This window comes from Pristiophorus japonicus, chromosome 15 (genome assembly GCF_044704955.1).
Source record: "Pristiophorus japonicus isolate sPriJap1 chromosome 15, sPriJap1.hap1, whole genome shotgun sequence".
NCBI lineage: Eukaryota > Metazoa > Chordata > Chondrichthyes > Pristiophoridae > Pristiophorus > Pristiophorus japonicus.
This window is the reverse complement of record NC_091991.1, coordinates 144,209,810-144,230,492: the sequence shown is the minus strand read 5'-3', so window position 1 is coordinate 144,230,492 and position 20,683 is coordinate 144,209,810. Positions and strand designations below refer to the sequence as shown.

The following is a 20,683-nucleotide window of genomic DNA, read 5'->3' as shown; positions in this document are numbered from 1 at the left end:
CGTTGACTAATTATTCATTATAAGACAGAGGAATTAATGTTAGCATGATGAAAGTCATGGGGAGTTGCCGATTGATTTGCCAATTTATATTACTGGCATCTGAAGGGGCCCTGAAGATGTAAATGTACCCCAAGGGTGTTGAGCATGTTTGTATTTGACATGTGTGAAAGATTACAAAAGCCGACAGGAGACAAACATATCCTGTGATAGGTAATATATTAATATTCTTTCTCTCTGGATTACCATTAAAGCTTTCGTATGGGTTACTGAATAAGGTATCTCTGCACATGCTCACCTTGCTTAACAATATGACACTGAGCAGAAAAGAGAAATACCATTTGCCCCAGGCAAGATGACATTCACATTGACAGAGGCAATATGAAGAACCAGCACAGAACGTGGCTGTGCAACCTTGACAGACAAATCTGCGCCGGACTGAAGCAGACGATGCCTGATGAAAAGAAACCAGTTACTGCTAAGAAAGGCGCCAAGAAAACCATCAAGAAAACATCACCGAAGGGCGGCAAGAAGCGCAGAAAGTTGAGGAAGGAGAATTACTCCTTCTACATCCACAAAGTGATGAAGCAGGTTCGCCCCGACACCAGCATCTCCTCCAAGGCCATGGGCATCATGAACTCCTTTGTGAATGATATTTTTGAGCACATCGCGGATGAGGCTTCCCGCCTGGCCCATTACAACAAGCGCCACACCATCAGCTCCCGGGAGATCTCGACCGTCTTGCGCCTGCTGCTACCCGGGGAGCTGGCCAAGCACGCCGTGTTGGAAGGGACAAAGGCAGTGACCAAGTACACCAGCTCCAAATAAAGCTACGTTGTCCTGAAAGAAAACAAATGAACAAATGAGAGGTTTTCTTCCCTCATCAAAGAAGGATACAAATTTGTACTTCTCTCACCTGTATCAAATCTACGAGAAAATAATGTTACAGAAAGATTAAGGACCAAGATGTATTTCTAGCAGATCAACGAACAAGCTTGTTCTAATGACCCATGAGCCAGGCAGTCTGTAAACTGAACTGAGGTCAATAATCTGCTGATGATACTGTACTCTCTGTATTTGAATAACGATGGTATAACAAAGGATTGAGAAACATTCTGATCGCAATTCAAAGGCTGGGTAAACCCTAGTTGGTATGTATGTATGTAAACCTCACCAATATGTAAGACTTGCCACTAGGGGGCACACCTGTGGGAGACCTAAGGATCACCTGTGCACGCTGGGCTAGCAGGTATAAAAGGCAATCCACCATGCTGCTTCCTCACTCTGGAGTCTGAATAAAGAGACCAAGGTCACAACAGTTTGAACTTACAGGATCTTTGGGGGAAATGTTGCGGGACTTTTTCGTGCTTGGAATCGGCCACAAGGTCATTCTTCACAAACTGCTGTCTGCCGAATCCCTAGATCTGAGCAAGGCCATCACAATAGCCCAGGCTTTCATATCCACGAGCGACAACATGAAACCGATATCTTCACAGAATCGAAGCTCACCGGCAAGTACTGTGCATAAAATAATGTTTTCAGCAGGCAGAACGGCAGAGGGCAGGGCCCACACGACCACAGAGGCCAGACCTAGGCCCAGGGTGACTCAGAGTCCACTGTGGGACGTGAATGCGTATCCATTAACACCATGTTGGTGCTGCGGAGGCAATCATAGAGCTCGTCAATGTCGATTCAAGCACTATGTGTGCAAAGGCTGTGGAACAATGGGGCACGTCCAGCGAATGTGCAAATGACCTGTGACTCACCATGTGGCAGAGTCAGGAGAGGATGACCGATCTAGCGCAGATCACGGTGAACGAGCAGGAGAGGCAACTCAACTTAAGGATGAAGAGGAAGTATATGGAATACACACCTTCACCACCAAAAGCCCTCCGATAATGTTAAAAGTTAAATTCAACGGCACTCCAGTCTCCATGGAACTGGAGACGGGGGCGAATCAATCAGTAATGAGCCAGAAGGCATTCGAGAAGTTGTGCGGCGACAGAGCACAATGACCCAAGCTGATCCTGATTCAGGCAAAGCTGCGCACCTACACCAAGGAACTGATACCAGTTATTGGTTGATTGGACATAAGAGTATCCCATGAGGGAGCAGTGCACGATTTACCACTGTGGATTGTTTCAGGTGATGGGTCAACGCTGCTTAGCAGAAGGTGGATGGGGAAGATTCGATGGAAATGAGAAGACCTCTGTGTACCTTCTCCAGCAAACGATGTCTCCCTTGCTCAAAGGCTGAGCAAGCCCCCACCTTCAGCTGAACCAGGCATCAAAGTGCAGATCCCCGAGGCACAGGCCGCTCATCACGACCACGAGGAGGTAAAGTTCAACCGAGCAGCGGTACAGGCGCAGTACCCACCACCCAAAGCCAACGACCTCTTTGCGACGATGGAAGAGGCTCCAGGTCGACCGTGCGTAGTGGGACTCCGGCTGAAATGATTCGAACACGTCTTCCCGATGCCAGAGGCAAAATCCTGGGGAGGAAGGTCACGGCAGTCGGCATCACGGACACAGACGAGAATGCGCCCAGATCACGGAATGAAAGAGCATCCAGACCACGGGACGAAAGTGCGTCCAGACCACGGGATGTTGTCGCAATGAAAGAGAGGCATGTGTTGTCCAGCAAGGAAGACGACTGGGCTTGGGGCAAAGGTAAAGGGGCGGCCGCTGTGAAGGCCAGGAACCCACCACATTCCAATAAGTTGTTTGCACTATGTAACCCATGTGAGCGCTCTTTCGAGGCCAATGATGTACTATCATATGGGGTCGGGGGCACCCTACAACAAGCCAAAGTAGTCGGCGAACACCAACCAGTCGTATATGTATCTGACAAAGTACTGGAAGCAAGTGATGTGTTACCACACTGAGTCGGGCGTGTTGCACAGCAAGCCAAAGTAGCAAGTGAACCCCAACCGGTTGTACATGTATCCAATAATTTAACCAAGGCTGTAGCCTGTGTTCACAGGACAAAAGAGACGTACCAAAGAGTATCCCAATATTTGCTCGAGTCAGACAAGCTGCCTATCTCACAGTTCTGGGAGTAGAGGCACCATTATCAATGCTTTGTTTCGAATATGTCTAACATTGTCTGTGCACTGTAACATGATCCGCCACGGGCCAGGCACTGAGAACGGTGCTAATGGCCTCAGTTGGCTACCATTGCCCACCACCGGGGTGGAAACGGCGCAGCCCACAGACCGGCTCGTCATCATGGAAGTGCGAGAAAGCGAGGGGCCAATCATAACGGCTCCCCAGTTTAGGACCTGGACCAGCCAGGATCCCACGTTGCTGCCTGCTAATGGTGAACCACTAGACTGGATGTTGCAGCTTATCCGTCGAAAGACGAAAGGCTCATCCCATCAGATTGGCCCCTATGGGTCAACCCTGCAATGTTGCAAAGAAAAGCAGGGAGGTTACTCACAGTCGGTGGTCCAGGGCCTCCATACCATGGCCCAGGATCCAAGGAGACCACGCAGCCTCCCGCCACTACTGAAAGTCTCAAGGCCATATCGGCCATCCTTGGCTTGCCAGACCTTAGGCAGTGACAATAGTCCAGAGTGGGCAACCCAAATCATAAAGCCAAGCACCGCACATGTCACAGTAGACTCCCTACAGACCCGGCTATCCCGGATGCTACGCAGTCACCAGACAGAATCACTCAGAACCGAGCCTTCCGTATGCTATCAGCAGAGAATGTACCATGATCGCACGGCTCCTCCACGCGACATCAGAATAAATGATGTAGACCATGTTCAGGGCCCCAGATGGGCTGCCAGCACTGTATTAGCCAAAGAGCGGAATGGAGTGTTTGTGATGAAAATGGAACGTTTGCTGTGAAACTATGTACTGGGCAAATGCACACAGCATTTGGACCAGGACAAACTGCGAACAACAGATAACCAGGAACCAGTGCAAGGACCTGGCCCCCAGCGATCCACTAACACAAGCGACCTCGTCGTCAATCACAAGGATGAACCCACCATGCCCATCAGTCTGATCGCACGGCTGTGCAGCAACGATCCGACCAACTCACCCATGCTAGGACTTCAACTCAGGTGTTCAACTCGGGAACGCAGAGCGCCAGATCGCCTCAACTTGCAAATAACTTGTACATAAGACTTTGCGGGGGAGTGATGTACATAAGACTTTGGGGGGAGTGGGGAGTGATGTTATGTATGTATGTAAACCTCACCAATATGTAAGACTTGCCACTAGAGGGCACACCTGTGGGAGACCTAAGGGTCACTGGTGCACCCTGGGCAAGCAGGTATAAAAGGTAATCCACCATGCTGCTTCCTCACTCTGGAGTCTGAATAAAGAGACCAAGGTCACAACAGTTTGAGCTTACAACACAGTCTTGTGGAGTTATTCTGAACATAACACTAGTGACAGAAAAAGCACTCGTCGCCAGTTTCCATTACACACAGTCACCATTAGCGGCCCCAATTGAGCAGCGGTGCTGTAAGATGAAGGAGGCTCTGAGATGGATTTCTCTGCTGTCTCCACAGGTAGCCCTGGTGACAATAGTAACTCTGTTGCCAGAAGCAGAAGACATTATTCTTAATCATCACTACTGGCTGAACATTCTAGGCTACCCTTGGATGCCAGTGAGGGAGCTACAATACAGTGAGGGAGCCAGTAATACAGTGGGAGCCAGCAATAGTGGCCTGGAACTTGGTTTGCGCCAGTCATTTTTTACCTTTGTCATGGCAGTCTGCAACTACCCCTTTAAAAACCACCAGTTAGGCCGTGTGTAGACCACGTTTTCCTGAACATAGCCAGCTCGGCTCTGGCTGCGATCGGGGCAAACTAATTTGGCACAGGAGGCATCAAACAGGCAAAGAGCCTGTTTCAGGCACGGGCCCTAGATGCCTCCTTTGATTGCTATTCCAAAATGGTGGACGCGCTTCCGGCTCAGAATGTACACCGCTCACCATATTGGACACTTTTGCACTCATTTTACATCTTGTAAAACGGACACAGCATCATTTGCGTTTTGAGGTCAGTGTTTCTCGTGCTGACCTGCACAGACCTTCCTGAGTAATTGGGGAAGAACCTGTGGCCAGTGGACATACTCGCAACTATGAAGTTAACAATTATGGATAAACTAACTTGCACGGTTGGTTTCATGCCACGGAGTCTGTCCTGCGATATAAACGGAGCAGATGCTGACGGCACCAGGGCCCTTGCTCTGGGCTTGGTGTTCTAATATGAAGACAGCCTCGCCTCTGGTCTTTTGATGCTTCATTGAAATCAGAACTTGTCTACAGTTCACCATCCCACAGAACATACAAAATAATCACCAGCTCCTCAACATTCCTCTCTCAGGAACCAAATCATATTTTCTTTGTCACTACAGGGCAAACTATTTTTTTCCACAAACCTCTGAACAGAGAACTCAACATTTGTTTTATTTCTCATGGGCTCTGAGGTCTTGGATGTGAAAAAATAGGTCTGCTCTGCAACAACCCTCCAGCATTGTTTTTGGTGACATTCACTTATCACTATGCTGTTGGTGTGGCAATTTCTCATCATTAGTCGCTTCGGTGAAGTTTCAGCAGGAGTTTGGAAAAGAAATGACCTTTAGTCCTATTTAAGACAAAGCACAGTTTCAAGGGCAGCATCACAAACGAGCCAAAAGGTCCACAACCATTGAAGTAAACATTGAGAACGTTCAGGGTGACTGCACAGTCAGGCACTCTCAGTCAAGGGAGTTCATCTCTTGCACCGAGTGCATCTCGGGTAATTCTGGCCGTCCTATTGAGTCTACATGGAAGTATAGGCTGCGTGTTGCGAATCAGCCGAGATGTGCTCGCTATGGGCCCAAGTTTTGGCCTCAGTTGCTCCTGATTTTTTGGAGCAACTGGTGTAGAACGGAATATCTTAGAAATTCAAATTCTCGGCATTTAGTTTGCTCCAGTTCTAGTCAGTTAGAACAGTTTCACTTTGGAACAGAATTTTATTTTCAAAAGGGGGCGTGTCCGGCCACTTACGCCTGTTTTCAAAGTTTCGTCAGTGAAAACTTACTCCAAACTAACTTAGAATGGAGTAAGTGAAGATTTTTGTACACTCGAAAAAACTTTGTCTACACTTTAGAAAATCAGGCGTAGGTTACAAATCAGGCATAGGGAATGGAGGCGGGGGGGGGGGGTTTAAAGGGAAGTTTACAAACATTAAACACTTCAGTTTTACAAATAAAGAGCCATCATCAATAATAAATGATAAAACATCAATAAATCAACCAATAAATCAATCAAGAAAAATTAATAAGAAATAATTTTTTTTTAAAATCAATAAATAAAACATTTTCTACTTACCGACTGCAGCACCGAGCCCTCCATCACCGTGCTGGGATGCTGCCCCCCCAGTGTGTCTCTGTCAGTGTCTCTCACTCTCTGTCTGTCAGTGCCTGTGTTTCTGACAGCGAGGGGAGGGGGAGGAGGGGGGTAGAGGGAGAGGGGGGGGCAGGGGGAGGGGAGGGAGGCAGCGGGGGAGGGAGGCAGAGGGGGAGGGAGGGAATGGGGAGAAGGGGGAGAGAATGGGGGGGAGGAGGAGAAGGAGGGGGGAGGAGGAGAAGGAGAGGGGGGAAGGAGGAGAAAGGGAGAGGAGGAGAAGGGGGAGAGGAGGAGAAGGGGAAAGGGAGGAGAGGAGGAGAAGGGGAAAGGGAGGAGAGGAGAAGGGGAAGGGGGGGAGAGGAGAAGGGGAAGGGGGGAGAGGAGAAGGGGGAGAGGAGAAGGGGGAGAGGAGAAGGGGAGGGGGGAGAGAGGAGAAGGGGAAGGGGAAGGGGAAGGGGAAGGGGGGAGAGGAGCAGGGGAAGGGGGGGAGAGGAGCAGGGGAAGGGGGGGGAGAGGAGCAGGGGAAGGGGGGAAGGAGAAGGGGAAGGGGAATGGCGGGAAGGAGAAGGGAGGGAAGGAGAAGGGAGGAAAGGAGGGGGAGAGGAGAAGGGGAAGGGGGGAGAGGAGAAAGGGGGAGAGGAGAAGGGGAAGGGGGGAAAGGAGAAGTGGGGAAAGAAGGGGGGAAAGGAGGGGGGAAAGGAGGGGGGAAAGGAGGGGGGGAGAGGAGAAGGGGAGGCGGGTAAAGGGGAAGGGGGGAGAGGAGAAGGGGAAGAGGGGGAGAGGAGAAAGGGAAGAGGGGGACAGGAGAAAGGGAAGGGGGGAGAGGAGAAGGGGAAGGGGGAGAGGAGAAGGGGAAGGGGGGAAAGGAGAAGGGGGTAAGGAGAAGGGGGGAAAGGAGAAGGGGGGTGGGAGGCCGAACGGTCCCCAGCACCAGATTTACAGGTAGGTGGCATTGGGTCGGGTCGGGTCGGGTCGCGTCCGGGGTCTGGGGTCGGGAGCGCGGATCGGGTCGGGTCCGGTCCGGGGTGGGGGGGGGGCGGCGGTCGGGAGCGCGGGTCTGGTCGGAGGGGGGGGGGTGGTGGGAGGGAGGTCGGTTCGATTCGGGTCGGGGGGGAGGGAGAGAGAGGTCAGGTCGGGTGGGGGGGGGAGGGAGGTCAGGTCGGGTGGCGGGGGGGAGGGGAGAGCGGGTCGGGTCCGGTCCGGGGGCAGGTGGGGGGTGGGGGGGAAGTGGGAGTCGAGTCGGGTCGGGAGGAAGCAGGAGCTGGACGTGGGAGGCAGCCTTATGCACGCAGCCCCAGTGAGGCCATTCGGCCAGGGCTAGGGGCTGCGTGCTTCGGGCCCCTCCCACACAGTTTTGGGCGCCTGGAGCTACTGCACATGCACGCCCACTGTAGCGCGCATGTGCAGAGGTCCCGGCACAGTTTTCAGCGCAGGGACCTAGCTCCGCCCCCTACAGCTCGTGCTGCACTGCGCCCGATTCCAGAGAACCTGCAGGGAACCGGAGAATCTGGAAGTTTTTTTTAGGCGCACTTTTTAGGCGCGGCCCGAAACTTGGGCCCCAAGAACTGGGATTGACAGGTTGTGGGATCACCCTTGCAACTGGTGTTTACCTAAAGTCATGAATTGCGATTGAAATCATGAGAAAATACTACATAAGGGAAACTCAAATCTAACAGCTGTTTTGTCAAAAAAAGAATAGCAAAAACTTATATTTAAATAGCACATATCACGTCCTCTGGACCTTACAAAGTGCCTCACAAACAATAAAGTGAAATTGCTGTTGTAATGTAGGCAAGGACTGCAGCCAATTTGCACACAGCAAGATCCCAGAAACAGCGAATGAAATGATTGACCAGGCAGTCTGCGTTTGGTGGAGTTGGTTGTGCCGGCCTGGTGATTTCCGGTTCTTTCAACATGGGATCTTTTGCATCCGCACAAACAGCCTTCAATATGATCTTTTTTGTTCTCTTTTTCAGGTTACAGTCACTTCGTGTGCAGCTCTGTTCTATCCTCTTGACTTGTAACATCGGGTGTGGGGGTGGGGGACTGATGAAGAACCTTGGGGTGAATTTTCACAGGGGTCAGGGGTGGACTGGCTCACTTCGGAATTCTCATGGAGAGGGAGGTGCCACTCAGGTCCTGTTCAACAATGGCTCGTTGGCCTGCATTGGCTTCCGTTTCGGCAATGCCCTGATTTTAAAATGCTCATCCTTATGTTCAAATCCCTCCATGGTCTCACCCCTCCCTATCTCCGTAAACTCATACAGCCATATAACCCTCAAAGATCTTTGTGCTCTTCCAATTCTGGCCTCTTGCACATCCCGGAATTTCATCGCTCCACCATTGTCTATGGTCCCTGCTACAAATTCCATTCCCTGACCACCGTTTCCATCCCTGGCAACTTCCTTAAGCTGAGTCAAATCGTTTGCAACCTTGGTGTTGTGTTTGACCCCGTGGTGAGATTCCGACCATATATCTGCTCCATCACCAAGGCTGGAATTTTCCCATGGCCGAGCGTGTGGTTTGGGGGCGGGTCGGCAATTAATTTCAAAGAAATTGACAGTGCGTTGGGAACCGGCCGTCATCCCAGCAACTTCCGCATTTAACTCGGGCCCGTTTGGTGGTGTGCCACGAACACGATCGCGAGAGGCAGGTGACCTCATTCAAGTATTAAATGCTTGTTGAGAGACCTGTAAGAGGGCTTTGAACAGCAGCTTTTGGCTTTAACTTCAGGAGCACCTCGGGAACCTCGCCTGTGAAGGGAAGACAGAAGCTCAGTGGCCATTATGTGAGCCCATTAATTGAGAGCTGGGAAAAATACATAAATACTCCCACATTACATCTGATTACTTACCTAATGGAAAGGCTCTGACTCCATTTTGTGCAGAGATTTAATAGTCAGCAGTTAGCAGATCATTTCTGCTACTTCGGAAGCCACTCTCACCACATTGCTGGTCACTATCAGAACATTGAGGGATTGGCCCTCTGATCTCCACTTTACCTGCCATCGATTGCATCTGCATGGGTGCCGCTTATGCTCTCACGCCTTGGACCTCAGAATCGGACCAAGTGGAGCCCCAGCACCAACAGCACCAGCCACAACATCAGCAGCAGCATTCTCCTCAATGACCTGATGCTGCACAGGAGAGAGGGGATGAGCACAAGGCTGCAGCACACCAGAGGCAATACCCCCAACACAGGGTATACAGGCAGAGGATGAGCCTCCTGGACATGACTTCAGGAGGCTCAGGCTATTGCACAAGGGCGTGGCAGACATTTGCAGCTTGCTGGAACAAGACCTGCTGCCCAGAGGACCTGGTGGACACTCCTTTAGCAATGGCTGTCAAGGTCACCACCGCCCTCGACTTCTTCACCTCAGGCTCCTTCCAGGGATCTGCAGCAGACATTTGAAGGATCTCGCTGTCGGCCGCCCACAGATGCATCACCCAGGTGACCAATGCCATGTTTCACAAGTCAGCCAATGATGTGAACTCTGCCACTGATGAAGCCAGTGTGACTGAGTTGGCGCCCGGCTTTGCGGCTCTGGCTGGATTCCCACAGGGGCAGGGTGTCATCGACTGCGCACATGTGGCCATCAAGGCACCCCATCATCAACCAGGAGTGTTCATGAACCGCAAGGGCTTCCACTCCCTCAATGCGCAGCTCATCTGCAACCATAAAAAGATCATTGTGCATGGATGCGCCAGATTCCCAGGGAGCTCGGCATTTTGGCTAAGATCATGCGTAACTGACCTGACAGGGGAGTAACCACCATGACCCCAAAGTGGTTCTCCCTGGATCAGGAAGGTATATGCTTGCTTTTTGAAAATAGGAGGTGTGTGGGGGGCCTGACCCATCCACCTCCATGGCACGAACCTGGTATTGCAGTACTTCCAGGAACGGTGCAGTGGCTCTAGGCCTTTTGGCTAAGAGCATTGGCGCAGAGTGATCCTTGATGTGTGCAAGGTGACCTCTGGCGTTTGTGATTTAACAAAGAATTGGAACGATTGGCTACGAATTAAAAAAAAAAAATTCCCAGGGAGCTGTTTCGTGCTGCGTCAGTCAGCCCTCCCTCAGCTCCGAACACACTTGCCACCTGGCTGCTTGGAGACAAGGGCTATCCACTGAAGAGGTGGCTCATGACCTCCCTGAGGAGGCCAAGTACTGAGGCTGAGGAGAGTTATTATGAGAGCCACATGTGCACCAGATGTGTCATAGAGCAAGCAATCAGCATGCTGAAGATGCGCTTCAGATCTGGAAGAGCCCTTCAGAACGCACCAGCCAGAGTCTCCAGAATCATCGTTGTTCGCTGCGCGCTACACAACATAGCACAGCAGCATGTATTGGAGCTGCAGGAGGAGCAAGTCTCAGAGCGCACAGCCTGTTCAGAGGAGGAGGAGGAGCAGGTGGAACACGAGGAAGAGGAGGAGGAACCTGAGGTGGAGATGGCGCCAGCAGTGGTGTACATTACTGCCTGGGAGGCCTGGGATGGTCTCATCATAGTCAGATTTATTTAAATTGCTCCAATGCACCCAATATATCTGCCACATGTTATAATAAATCTCCCTCCCCCTCCCCCACCAGCACCCCTGCAATCATAACATAAAGCATCACTACAATGATCAAGCCATCTCAAACCCCCATTGCTCAAGGTTAAGTAATGTCTCACCATTCAGTCCAAGTGACAAAGCCACTTCCAAGGTAGCAGGCAGAAATGGACATGACCAAAAATGGGTGCAAAGAAATACATTTATCTGTGTCATAAAAATAACTGAAACTTAACATTAACTTTTGTTCATACTCCCATATGCATACCCTTTTGTGCCTTTTTTCTTTTCCAAGTGTGACGAGGTGCAACTCCTTGTAGCTTCAGGAGAGGTCGAAGCAGGATGCTCACTTCCCTGCTGTGACTGCTTAGTCACTTTTGGCAGACGTCCTCTGGGTTTTGGAGCCTGTGCGGGCCCTGCCAAAAACTGCTCCTCCTGCATCTATGCAGGGGCAGGCTCCACCAACGGGATCCGAGGAAGCATGTCGGGCTCTGACTGAGGGGGAGACAATGGGAAGAAGTGGGAGCAGTTTGAGAGGAGCCTCCACTTCCCTCTCCACTTCCCTCTCCCCTCTCACTCTCATCCCTCTCATGGGCCACCCGCACTTCCCAGCTAGCAAGGGGCTGGGTGATGAAGGCCCAAGTCGATGTTTATATGCCTCCTGTAGAAGAGGTCTGTGAGCATCTTTCATCTGTTGTCCACAGCCAGCACGTGCTCATGTGACTGGCACATTTCTGCTCCATGCAGGTGGCCATCCTTTCCATGGAACAGCACATCGTCGCCATCGCCTGCGACATGGTGGTGCTGATGTTGGAGATGGACTCCTCCATTCTCTGTACAATTACAGACATCGCAGCTGCAAAAGCAGCCAGAGCCTCATGCAATTGTTGCTGTTTCTCGATGGAACCCTGAGGTTCAGCGTCTGCATGCAGCTCAGCAGAGCTGGGAGTGTCCTGCGCCCTCCGGCAAGCAGTTTTCGCTGCTGTCCCTGTCTTCACCACCTGTTCTTGCTCACTTGTGACATGAGAGACACCAGGTGACAACACTACTCGATCTCACACCGGACCCACCGAGGAGTGTGTATCTGCGCTGGTGCTGAGTGCGCTTGGGACTGGTGCATCCTCAGAGGCTGGAGCTTCCTCTGAGGAGTTGTCGTCCTCCTCCAGCTGGATAGTGAGGGGGGAGTGGGGCACTTGATGGACCTGTGGGAGAGTAAAGAGATGATTTAGAAATGTTATATTAATAATGGATAACGTTACCATTGTGCATATAATGAAAATTCACTGGCTGCTGACATCAGTCACCATATGAGTGACTGCTGTATGTCATGTGACTGTATGAGATGTAATTCTGTCACCAGGTTACTGGGATGTCCCTCTCTTTCCATCTCCCATCACCAGCAACTCTGTAACTCGAGATCTCTCCAAGGCCGCTTCCTCTGCTGGAGTCAATTGAGTGAATATTGGAGGGCTACCTCCAGTTCTCTGCCTCGCCTTATTATACTGGGCTCTCTTTCCTGCAAGGAGGGAAAGAAGAGAAGTTTGAGTGAGAATGATGGAATGAGTGTAAGGAATGGATGGGTTACATCTGCAGAGGTGACTATGAGGAAGTGGCGTGACTTTGCCAAATGGCCTCCTTCTGCAGTGTTACTTGCTATTAGGATGAGGGTGAGTGTCAGGGATGGTTAGTCAGATTGGGATGTGAGTATGTACATAGAGAGAGAGAGGGATGAGCGGACCTGCAAGGTATATTGGTGTGAGGAATGATGTGGAGGTGTATGCTTGGGAAGGCAGAGGCTTGGGGATGTGTTGACAGGCACATCAGGGCGAAGGTGAGTGTGGCATTGTGCTCACCTTTCCTGGCCTCATCAGATCATTGAATCTTTTCCTGCACTGAATCCACGTCCTCCTCACCACATCCCTGTTGCTGATGTCCTCTGTGATCTCCAACCATGCCTTTTGGTGTCTTTGGGTGGTCTTTTGCACCTATCAGCAAGGAAGAAGTTCTCCCTGCATGCTCTCACTGCCTGCACCAGAACATCAAGGGATGCATCGCTAAATCTTGGTGCGGCCCTCTGCCTTTGTGTATCCATATGCAACAGTTTTATCAGTTTTGCAACAGTAGTTAGACTTGTGGAAGTGACCTTGCACACTCCTTCATCAACCTTCAAATGAGATGTGTGGAAGGTTTTAAATATCGGCACTGGAAACAAGTCATCGATGATGTCAACAGACCCACTCCGTTTAATTGGGCCGGGAAACGCGCATGACTAGTTTAATTGGGGCCATTAAGTAAAAGTCGTTCTGAACAATGCACATCTCAACATCGTGTCCCCAACCCATTACATGCCCCACACACACGCAACCTGACTCCAAGCTAAAGATTCTGGCCCCAGACCGCCTACTTCCACCTCCGTAACATCGCCCAACTCCAACCCTGCCTCAGCACCTCCATCGTTGAAACGCTCATCCATGCCTTTGTTACCTCCAGGCGTGACTATTCCAATGCTATCCTGGCCAGCCTCCCATCTTGCACCCTACATAAACTTGTGCTCATCCAAAACTCTGTTGCCCTTTTCTTAACTTACACCGAGTCTCGTTCGCCCATCACCCCGTGCTTGCTGACCCACACTGGCTCCCGATCTGACAAGACCTCAATTTTAAAATCCTCATCCTTGTTTTCAAATCCCTCCCTGGCCTCACCTCTCCCTATCCCTGGAACCTCCTCCAGTCCTACAAGCAATGTTCCCATTTAGCTGCACAGCCGTCTGAAGCTCCCACGCAGGCCACTTGCTGGTTTCTCAATGGAAAAACCGCCTGTGTGCAGATGTTTGAATGGGCCGCACAGCCCCTTAAAGGGGCCATACACCCTAAAAAATGACAGGGAACATTGCCTAAAAGCCTTCTCGATTTCTGTATTCCTCTAATTCTGACCTCTTGCGCATCCCTGATTTTCATCGCTCCATCATTGGGGGCCATGCCTTCTGTTGTCCAGGCCCTAAGCTCTGGAATTCCCTGCCTAAACCTCTCCGCCTCCTTACCTCTCTCTCTCCTCCTTTAAGATGCTCCTTAAGCCTACCTCTTTGACCATGCTTTTGGTCATCTGTCATAATATCTCCTTCTGCAGCTCAGTGTCAAAATATCTTTATTGATAACACTGATGTTAATCGCCTTGCTACGTTAAAGGCGCTATATAGATGTAAGTTGTTATTGTGCCTTCAGCTACTTAGGTCCTAATTTCTGCAATTCCCTCCTTCAACCTCTCCATCTATCAACCTCTCTCTCCTCCTCTAAGACACTCCTTAAAACCTACCTCTTTGATCAAGCCTGTCCTAATATCTCCTTATGTGACGCGGTGTCAAATATTTTTCTGATAATGCTGCTGTGAAGTGCCTTGGGCATTTTACTCTGATAAAGCAGCAATATAAATGCAAGTTGTTGTTAATAATACAGCGCTAGGATACCATTCACTGGGGGCTCTCGAGAAACCTCCTGATTTTCCATATGGCCATTCCGCCTCAATGAGATTCTCCACATTGTCCATCATGAATTTGGGGGAAGGACTGCAGAAACCTGGAAACGCAGCCTAAACACTGAAGTTACAGCAGGTGAGTGCGAGAGACCCTATGGAGGTTCACCCCCCCCAGTCTTTGTGATGATTAGCTCTGGGCGTACGGTTGATCCTGGGAATGCACGTCACTGAATCCAGCCAGTCCAAGCAATGAATCACAAGATGCCGAATTCCCAACGGGAACATGCTTCCAACTTTTATTGTAGGCCTCATAATGAGCAAGTAAAAGCCCCGTTAGCAGCACTGCTTTTATTTAATCATGTGCAAATTAGCTCCATGCTGAAGACTGCAATTTTTTCACTTCAATATCAATGGCAGAACGAAAGCAATATTTGAAGGATAAAATCTGAATTCCTGGCTTCAATAAGCGAAAACTGCAATAGCTAAAAGAAGAGTTTATCCTTCAGAACTGACTGGGGGTTCATTTCCACCTTCACTGCTTGGGCAGTACATTGGAGCAGTAGATCACACCTTATAGAACCCACTGGGCGAGTTCTGTATCAGGCAGGAAATCTGTTCTGTGAAGTCATCAACCCAGGTGGTGAAGTGGGCATTTACCCCCACTAATGCTGAACATGGTTATTCCACATTTGGAATGGAAATCCCTCCTATTTGATGGCTGTGTGGTTCCTAAGTGAAACCAGTTAAGACAGCCACAGCCAGGTCCCTGTGGACACAATATTTGGCATAAATTGCTATTAACTTGGCAGTGCCAGTCAAAGAGGCACAAGAAAGATGGCTCTAAGAAACACAAGTCTCACTCGCCCTGGTGCATTGAGGCTGCTCTTGTCTTGGAGTTGGAGGTTGTTAACAAAGCTGGAGCAGGCTATAAAGATCAGCATCACCTGGAGGTTTGGATAATTGGCTAAAATCATTTGTGGCCACATTTTGAAAAATGTCCCCTTGTTCAACTTTTTATTCATGGAAGTGAGAAATATCAGTGCCGGGAAATGGAACACATTTCCACTTTCATTTCAAAAACAAACTATTTGCACGACTGCAAGATGTTAAGATCTAAGGGCTCAATTTTCCCCCATCCTGTTATTCAGCATGCCAGAGTAACGCCCATTTCTCTTGGCTCCAACTACTCAAAAAGAAAAAGTAGCAATTTGCCCCGTTATATTTTTTGAAATTGGCGTCGCACAGCTTGTCCTGCAGCCTTGGAGGGTGGAGTTAAATGTCCGCGCCGAAAAAACGATGCCGTCCCTTCTGCGCATGCCCGAAAAAAATAAAGGACGTTTTTGACGTGATTCCTATGGGTGCGCATGCCCAGTACAGCTCCCGGTCTGCATTCAACCATTTTTAAGGAGCCAGTTGTGGGAGCCAGTTGTGTGTGAGATCTTTAATTCTCATTGGAAAAATCGGAGCTGCAATACACGATGCAACGCGGCGCAAGGGCCAAGAATCTTTTACAGGATGAAGTGGAGGCACTAGTTACTGTGATTGAGGTCAGATGGCAGGAGCTGGACACCAGCAGAGGTCACATAAAAGTTCCACCAAAAGAAATGAAGAAACGCTGGAACCAACTTGCAGAAGATTACTGTGCAATGGCGACCACCCCGAGGTCTGGAGGCCAGTGTAAAAAGAAGTGGCAGGACCTTGGTCAAGTAGTTAGTGTAAGTAATATTTTCATTTATTCAATGGAATTGCAATTGTAAATGTAACCATTTGTATATGTCCCACCCAGCAGAAAGACACCCTCTCTAAAAAGTTATGTTTTCATCTTTGCAGAGGAAAGTGGCATACAACAAACGAGGAAGAACTGGAACAGGAGGAAGCCCGGCAAATCTGCACCCGCTGACAACCTTGGAAGAGAGGGTCGCTGCTTTAATGGATCCTGCCTGGAGAAAAGCAATCACCACTGCACAAGCTGGGCCCACACTCGAGGGAGAGGGTAAGTCCTGCAAATTCCACCGTCTGGCTTTGCTAAATGTTAAGTACTGCGCGGGCCAGCCATGCTTCAGTTCATGGGGATGTCTCCCTCAGCTACGCTTTGGTTGATGCACTGTGCTATCATTCATCGTGATCCTTCAAATCAGTCTGCTGCCTGGCTTGCGCTGTGTGAGCCTACTCATGCCACCCACCCTGCCCCCTCCTCTGCTGCTAACCTTTTGTCTGTTCTGTTATATTTTGCAGAACTTGAGGCCAACTCTGACGATGCAGAAGAAGATTCAGTCGCAGTCGAGCCTGAAGAGGAGAACATCTTCCAATCCCAACTTCCAGACCAAGAGTATGGGGGGAAAGGGGAGGGGATGGATAAATCCTCCACTGTTGTACTCACTCTGGAGGAAGTGCAGGTGCCGCTCATTGAGCTGCCAGGCCCTTCCCTGAGTGGTTTGAGTGTTGGTGGGACATTCCATGGTTTCCCACCATCAGAGGCTGGGGATTCCAGTGGGGTACAGCGAGACATACCCAGGGCCCCATCATCCCAGGCTGCGGGTCCCAATGGGGTCCAGTGAGGCACACCCAGGGTTAGGAGGGGAAGGAGAACTCGACAGTGCTCTCCTGAGGTGCAGGATCGAACAGATATGGTTCAGGTGATGGCAATGAGTGTGGAAAGCATTGAACTTACCCGGTCACTCCTAGGCACCATCAGTGGGGTGGGTGATGAGGTATCGGGACTGTCGGGAGAAGTAACAACACTCTCATGAGAAATGGGAATACTGTCCGTGTCACGTATGTATGCTTGGGTTTACTAACCACCAGGTGGCGCCACTGTCGGAGGTCATTGGGCTGTGTGCACGTGTGTGCGGCCCAGGTATAAAGGACCAGCCATCTTGTAATGTAATCACTTTGGGCCCTAATAAAGTAGAGCCAGGTTTGTACCTGTTCGGAGTTTACAGTATTCAGTCTATTGAGTTATTGCATACACAACATTTGGCAACGAGGTAACAAGAATCTTCACATGCAAAAATGAGCACAATTGGAATTCTGGAGCGACTCATGGAGGGAGAAGATTGGGCAGACTTTGAAGCCCGCTTGAACCAGTACTTCGTGGCCAACAAAATGGAGAAAGAGGAAGACGCAGTTCGGCACCGGGCGGTCCACCTCACGGTTTGCGGTCCGAAAATCTATGGACTCAAAGAATCTCCTCTCGCCCTTAAGTCCAATGGACAAGGACTATGAAACATTGTGTGCTCTGGTACGCGACCATCTCAAACCAGATGAAGGCATCATCATCTCAAGATATCGATTCAATATGCATCTTCGTTCTGAGGGCCAGGATGTATCGCAATTCTTTGCCAACCTAAGACGTCTAGCTGGACCGTGTAAGTTCGAAACTATGTTGGCAGACATGCTGCGGCACTTCTTTGTAATCAGCATCAACCACAAGGTGATCCTGCGTAAGCTACTGGCGGCGGAGATGTTGGATTTGAGCAAGGTCATCACGATTGTCCAATCGTGCATGACGACGGACAAAAGTTAAAGCAGATATCATTGAAAAATTGGGACTCGGCAAGTACTGTAAACAAGATAGTATCATTGTTTGGCAGAGCTACATATGGCAGGGCCTACCCGACTGTGTAAGTGAAACCTGTGGCTGCTCAAAGTCCACCAACGGGAATGAATCTGATATCACCGAGTTGGCGTTGTGGGGGAAATCATGGCATCATCAGTGTTGGTTTAAACAGTATATTTGTAAAGGCTGTTCAAGAGTGGGACATTTCCAGCGCTTGTATCCACAACTGAGCAAGCGTGCTGCGACACACCTCGTAGACGATGATGGCCAGTCCAGCGCGGATCTGGATATGCAATCTGCGATATCAGAGGAGTAAGTTTATGGGCTGTATTTGTTCCTAATAAAGAGCCAACCAATAATGATTAATGTAAAACTTAATGAAGTGCCAGCATCGATGGAATTGGATTGGTGCGAGTCAATCAATAATGAGCCAGAGGACATTCAACAGGCTGTGGGATACTAAGGCTGTGAGGCCTAAGCTGAGTCCAGTCAATGCCAAGTTGCGTACGTACACGAAAGAACTCATAACGGTGATTGGCTGCGCATTAATCAAGGTGTCGTATGATGGTGCAGTGCACGATTTACTGTTAAGGATTGTGCCAGGCAATGGTCCAACGCTGTTCGGCAGGAACTGTTTAGAAAAAATCAAATGGACTGGAATGAGATCAAAGCGTTGTCGTCGTCGGATGATACTCTATGTGCTGAAGTGCTGAGCAAGTTCCCCTCGCTGTTCGAACCAGGCATCGGCAATTTCACAGGAGCCAAGGTGCAGATCCACATGGACTCGGATGCAAGACCCGTCCATCATAAAGCTCGGGCAGTTCCGTACATGATGAGGGAGAAGGTCAAAATCGAATTGGACAGACTCCAGCGTGAAGGGATCATATCACCAGTCGAATATAACGAATGGGCCAGCCCCATTGTTCCCATGATGAAAAGTGATGGCACTGTCAGGATTTGTGGAGACTACAAGGTTACGATCAACCGAGTTTCAAAACAGGATCAATACCCATCAGCACTCATAAAGGATTATCTACAACAGGTGTCCTTTTGGAATTCACTCGGCTGCAGCCATATTTCAGAGGAACATGGAGAGTCTACTGAAGTCCGTCCCCAGAACCATCGTATTCCAAGATAACATACTGGTCACAGGTCGTGACTCTGCCGAACAGCTGAACAACCTGGAAGAGGTTCTACATCATCTGGACAAAGTGGGACTCAGACGGAAACGCTCGAAGTGCATCTTCATGGCACCGGAAGTTGAATTCCTGGGGAGGAAAATTGCTGCTGACGGTATCAGGCCTATGGACTTGAAAACCAAGGCCATCAAAATGCACCCAAGCCTCAGAATGTGACTGAGCTGCGTTCGTTCCTTGGCCTACTCAACTACTTCGGTAATTTCTTACCTAGATTGAGCACCTTATTAGAGCCACTGCACATGCTGCTAAGAAAAGGCGACAACTGAGTTTGGGGTGCGTCTCAAGATAAGGCTTTTGAGAAAGCTACTAATCTGCTTTGCTCTAACAAGCTGCTGGTACATTATGATCTGTGTAAGCGTCTAGTATTGGCCTGTGATGCTTCGTCATATGGAGTTGGTTGCGTGCTCCAACAAGCTAACGAGTCGGGCAAATTACAACCTGTTGCATATGCTTCAAAAGGTTTGTGAAAGGTGGAAAGAGCCTACAGCATGGTAGAGAAAGAAGCACTAGCCTGTGTGTATGGGGTTAAAAAGATGCATCAGTACCTGTTTGGTCTTCGGTTTGAACTGGAAACAGATCACAAGCCACTCATTTCATTGTTTTCGGAAAACAAAGGTATCAATACCAATACATCGTCCCACATCCAGACGTGGATGCTGACATTATCTGCCTATGATTATGTCATTCGCCATAGACCTGGCACTGAGAATTGTGCCGATGCATTGAACCGTCTGCCGTTGCCCACACCGGAGGTGGAAACGCCACAACCGGCAGACCTACTGTTAGTCATGGATGCTTTTGAAAGTGAAGGAACCCCTGCTACGGCCCAACAAATTAAGACCTAGATCAGCCAGGACCCGATATTATCGGTTGTGAAACATTGTATCCTTAGTGGTGATTGGTCTGCCATACCCAAGCAAATGTGTGAGGAGACCAAACCTTACATCTGTCGCAAAGACGAACTATCCATTCAATCAGATTGTATACTGTGGGGTAATCGTGTTGTTATGCCCAAGAAAGGCAGAGAGAAATTTTTGCATGATCTACATAGCACACATCCCAGTATTGTCATGATGAAAGCCATTGTCAGGTGTCATGTATGGTGGCCTGGAATCATGTGTGCATCAGTGCAACACTTGCATGCAGCTTAGTAAAGCACCAGCGGAATCGCCACTGAGTCTGTGGCCATCTAAACCATGGTCCAGGATCCACATCGACTTTGCAGGTCCCTTCCTGGGAAAGATGTTTTTAGTTGTGGTGGATGCTTATTCCAAGTGGATAGAGTGTATAATCATGTCATCCAGTGCATTCACAGTTACCATTGAGAGCCTTCATGTCATGTTTGCTACGCATGGTCTGCCTGACATCGTTGTAAGTGACAAGGGATCTTGCTTCACCAGTATGGAATTTCAAGAGTTCATGAAACTCAATGGTATCAAACATGTGAGGTCAGCACGCTTCAAACCCGCATCTAATGGACAAGCAGAGCGTGCGGTCCAAACCATCAAGCAGAGTATGAAACGTGTAGCTCAAGATTCACTGCAAACTCGCTTGTCAC

The 20,683-nt window shown here is 49.6% G+C and overlaps 1 protein-coding gene across 1 annotated transcript; it reads left to right on the top strand.

Moving 5' to 3' along the window:
* Positions 1-447: 447 nt before the first annotated feature.
* LOC139225896 (histone H2B 1/2-like) lies at positions 448-825 on the top strand. The gene has a single exon (XM_070856761.1). It carries the CDS (start codon positions 448-450, stop codon positions 823-825), a length of 378 nt encoding a protein of 125 aa, XP_070712862.1.
* Positions 826-20,683: the final 19,858 nt, after the last annotated feature.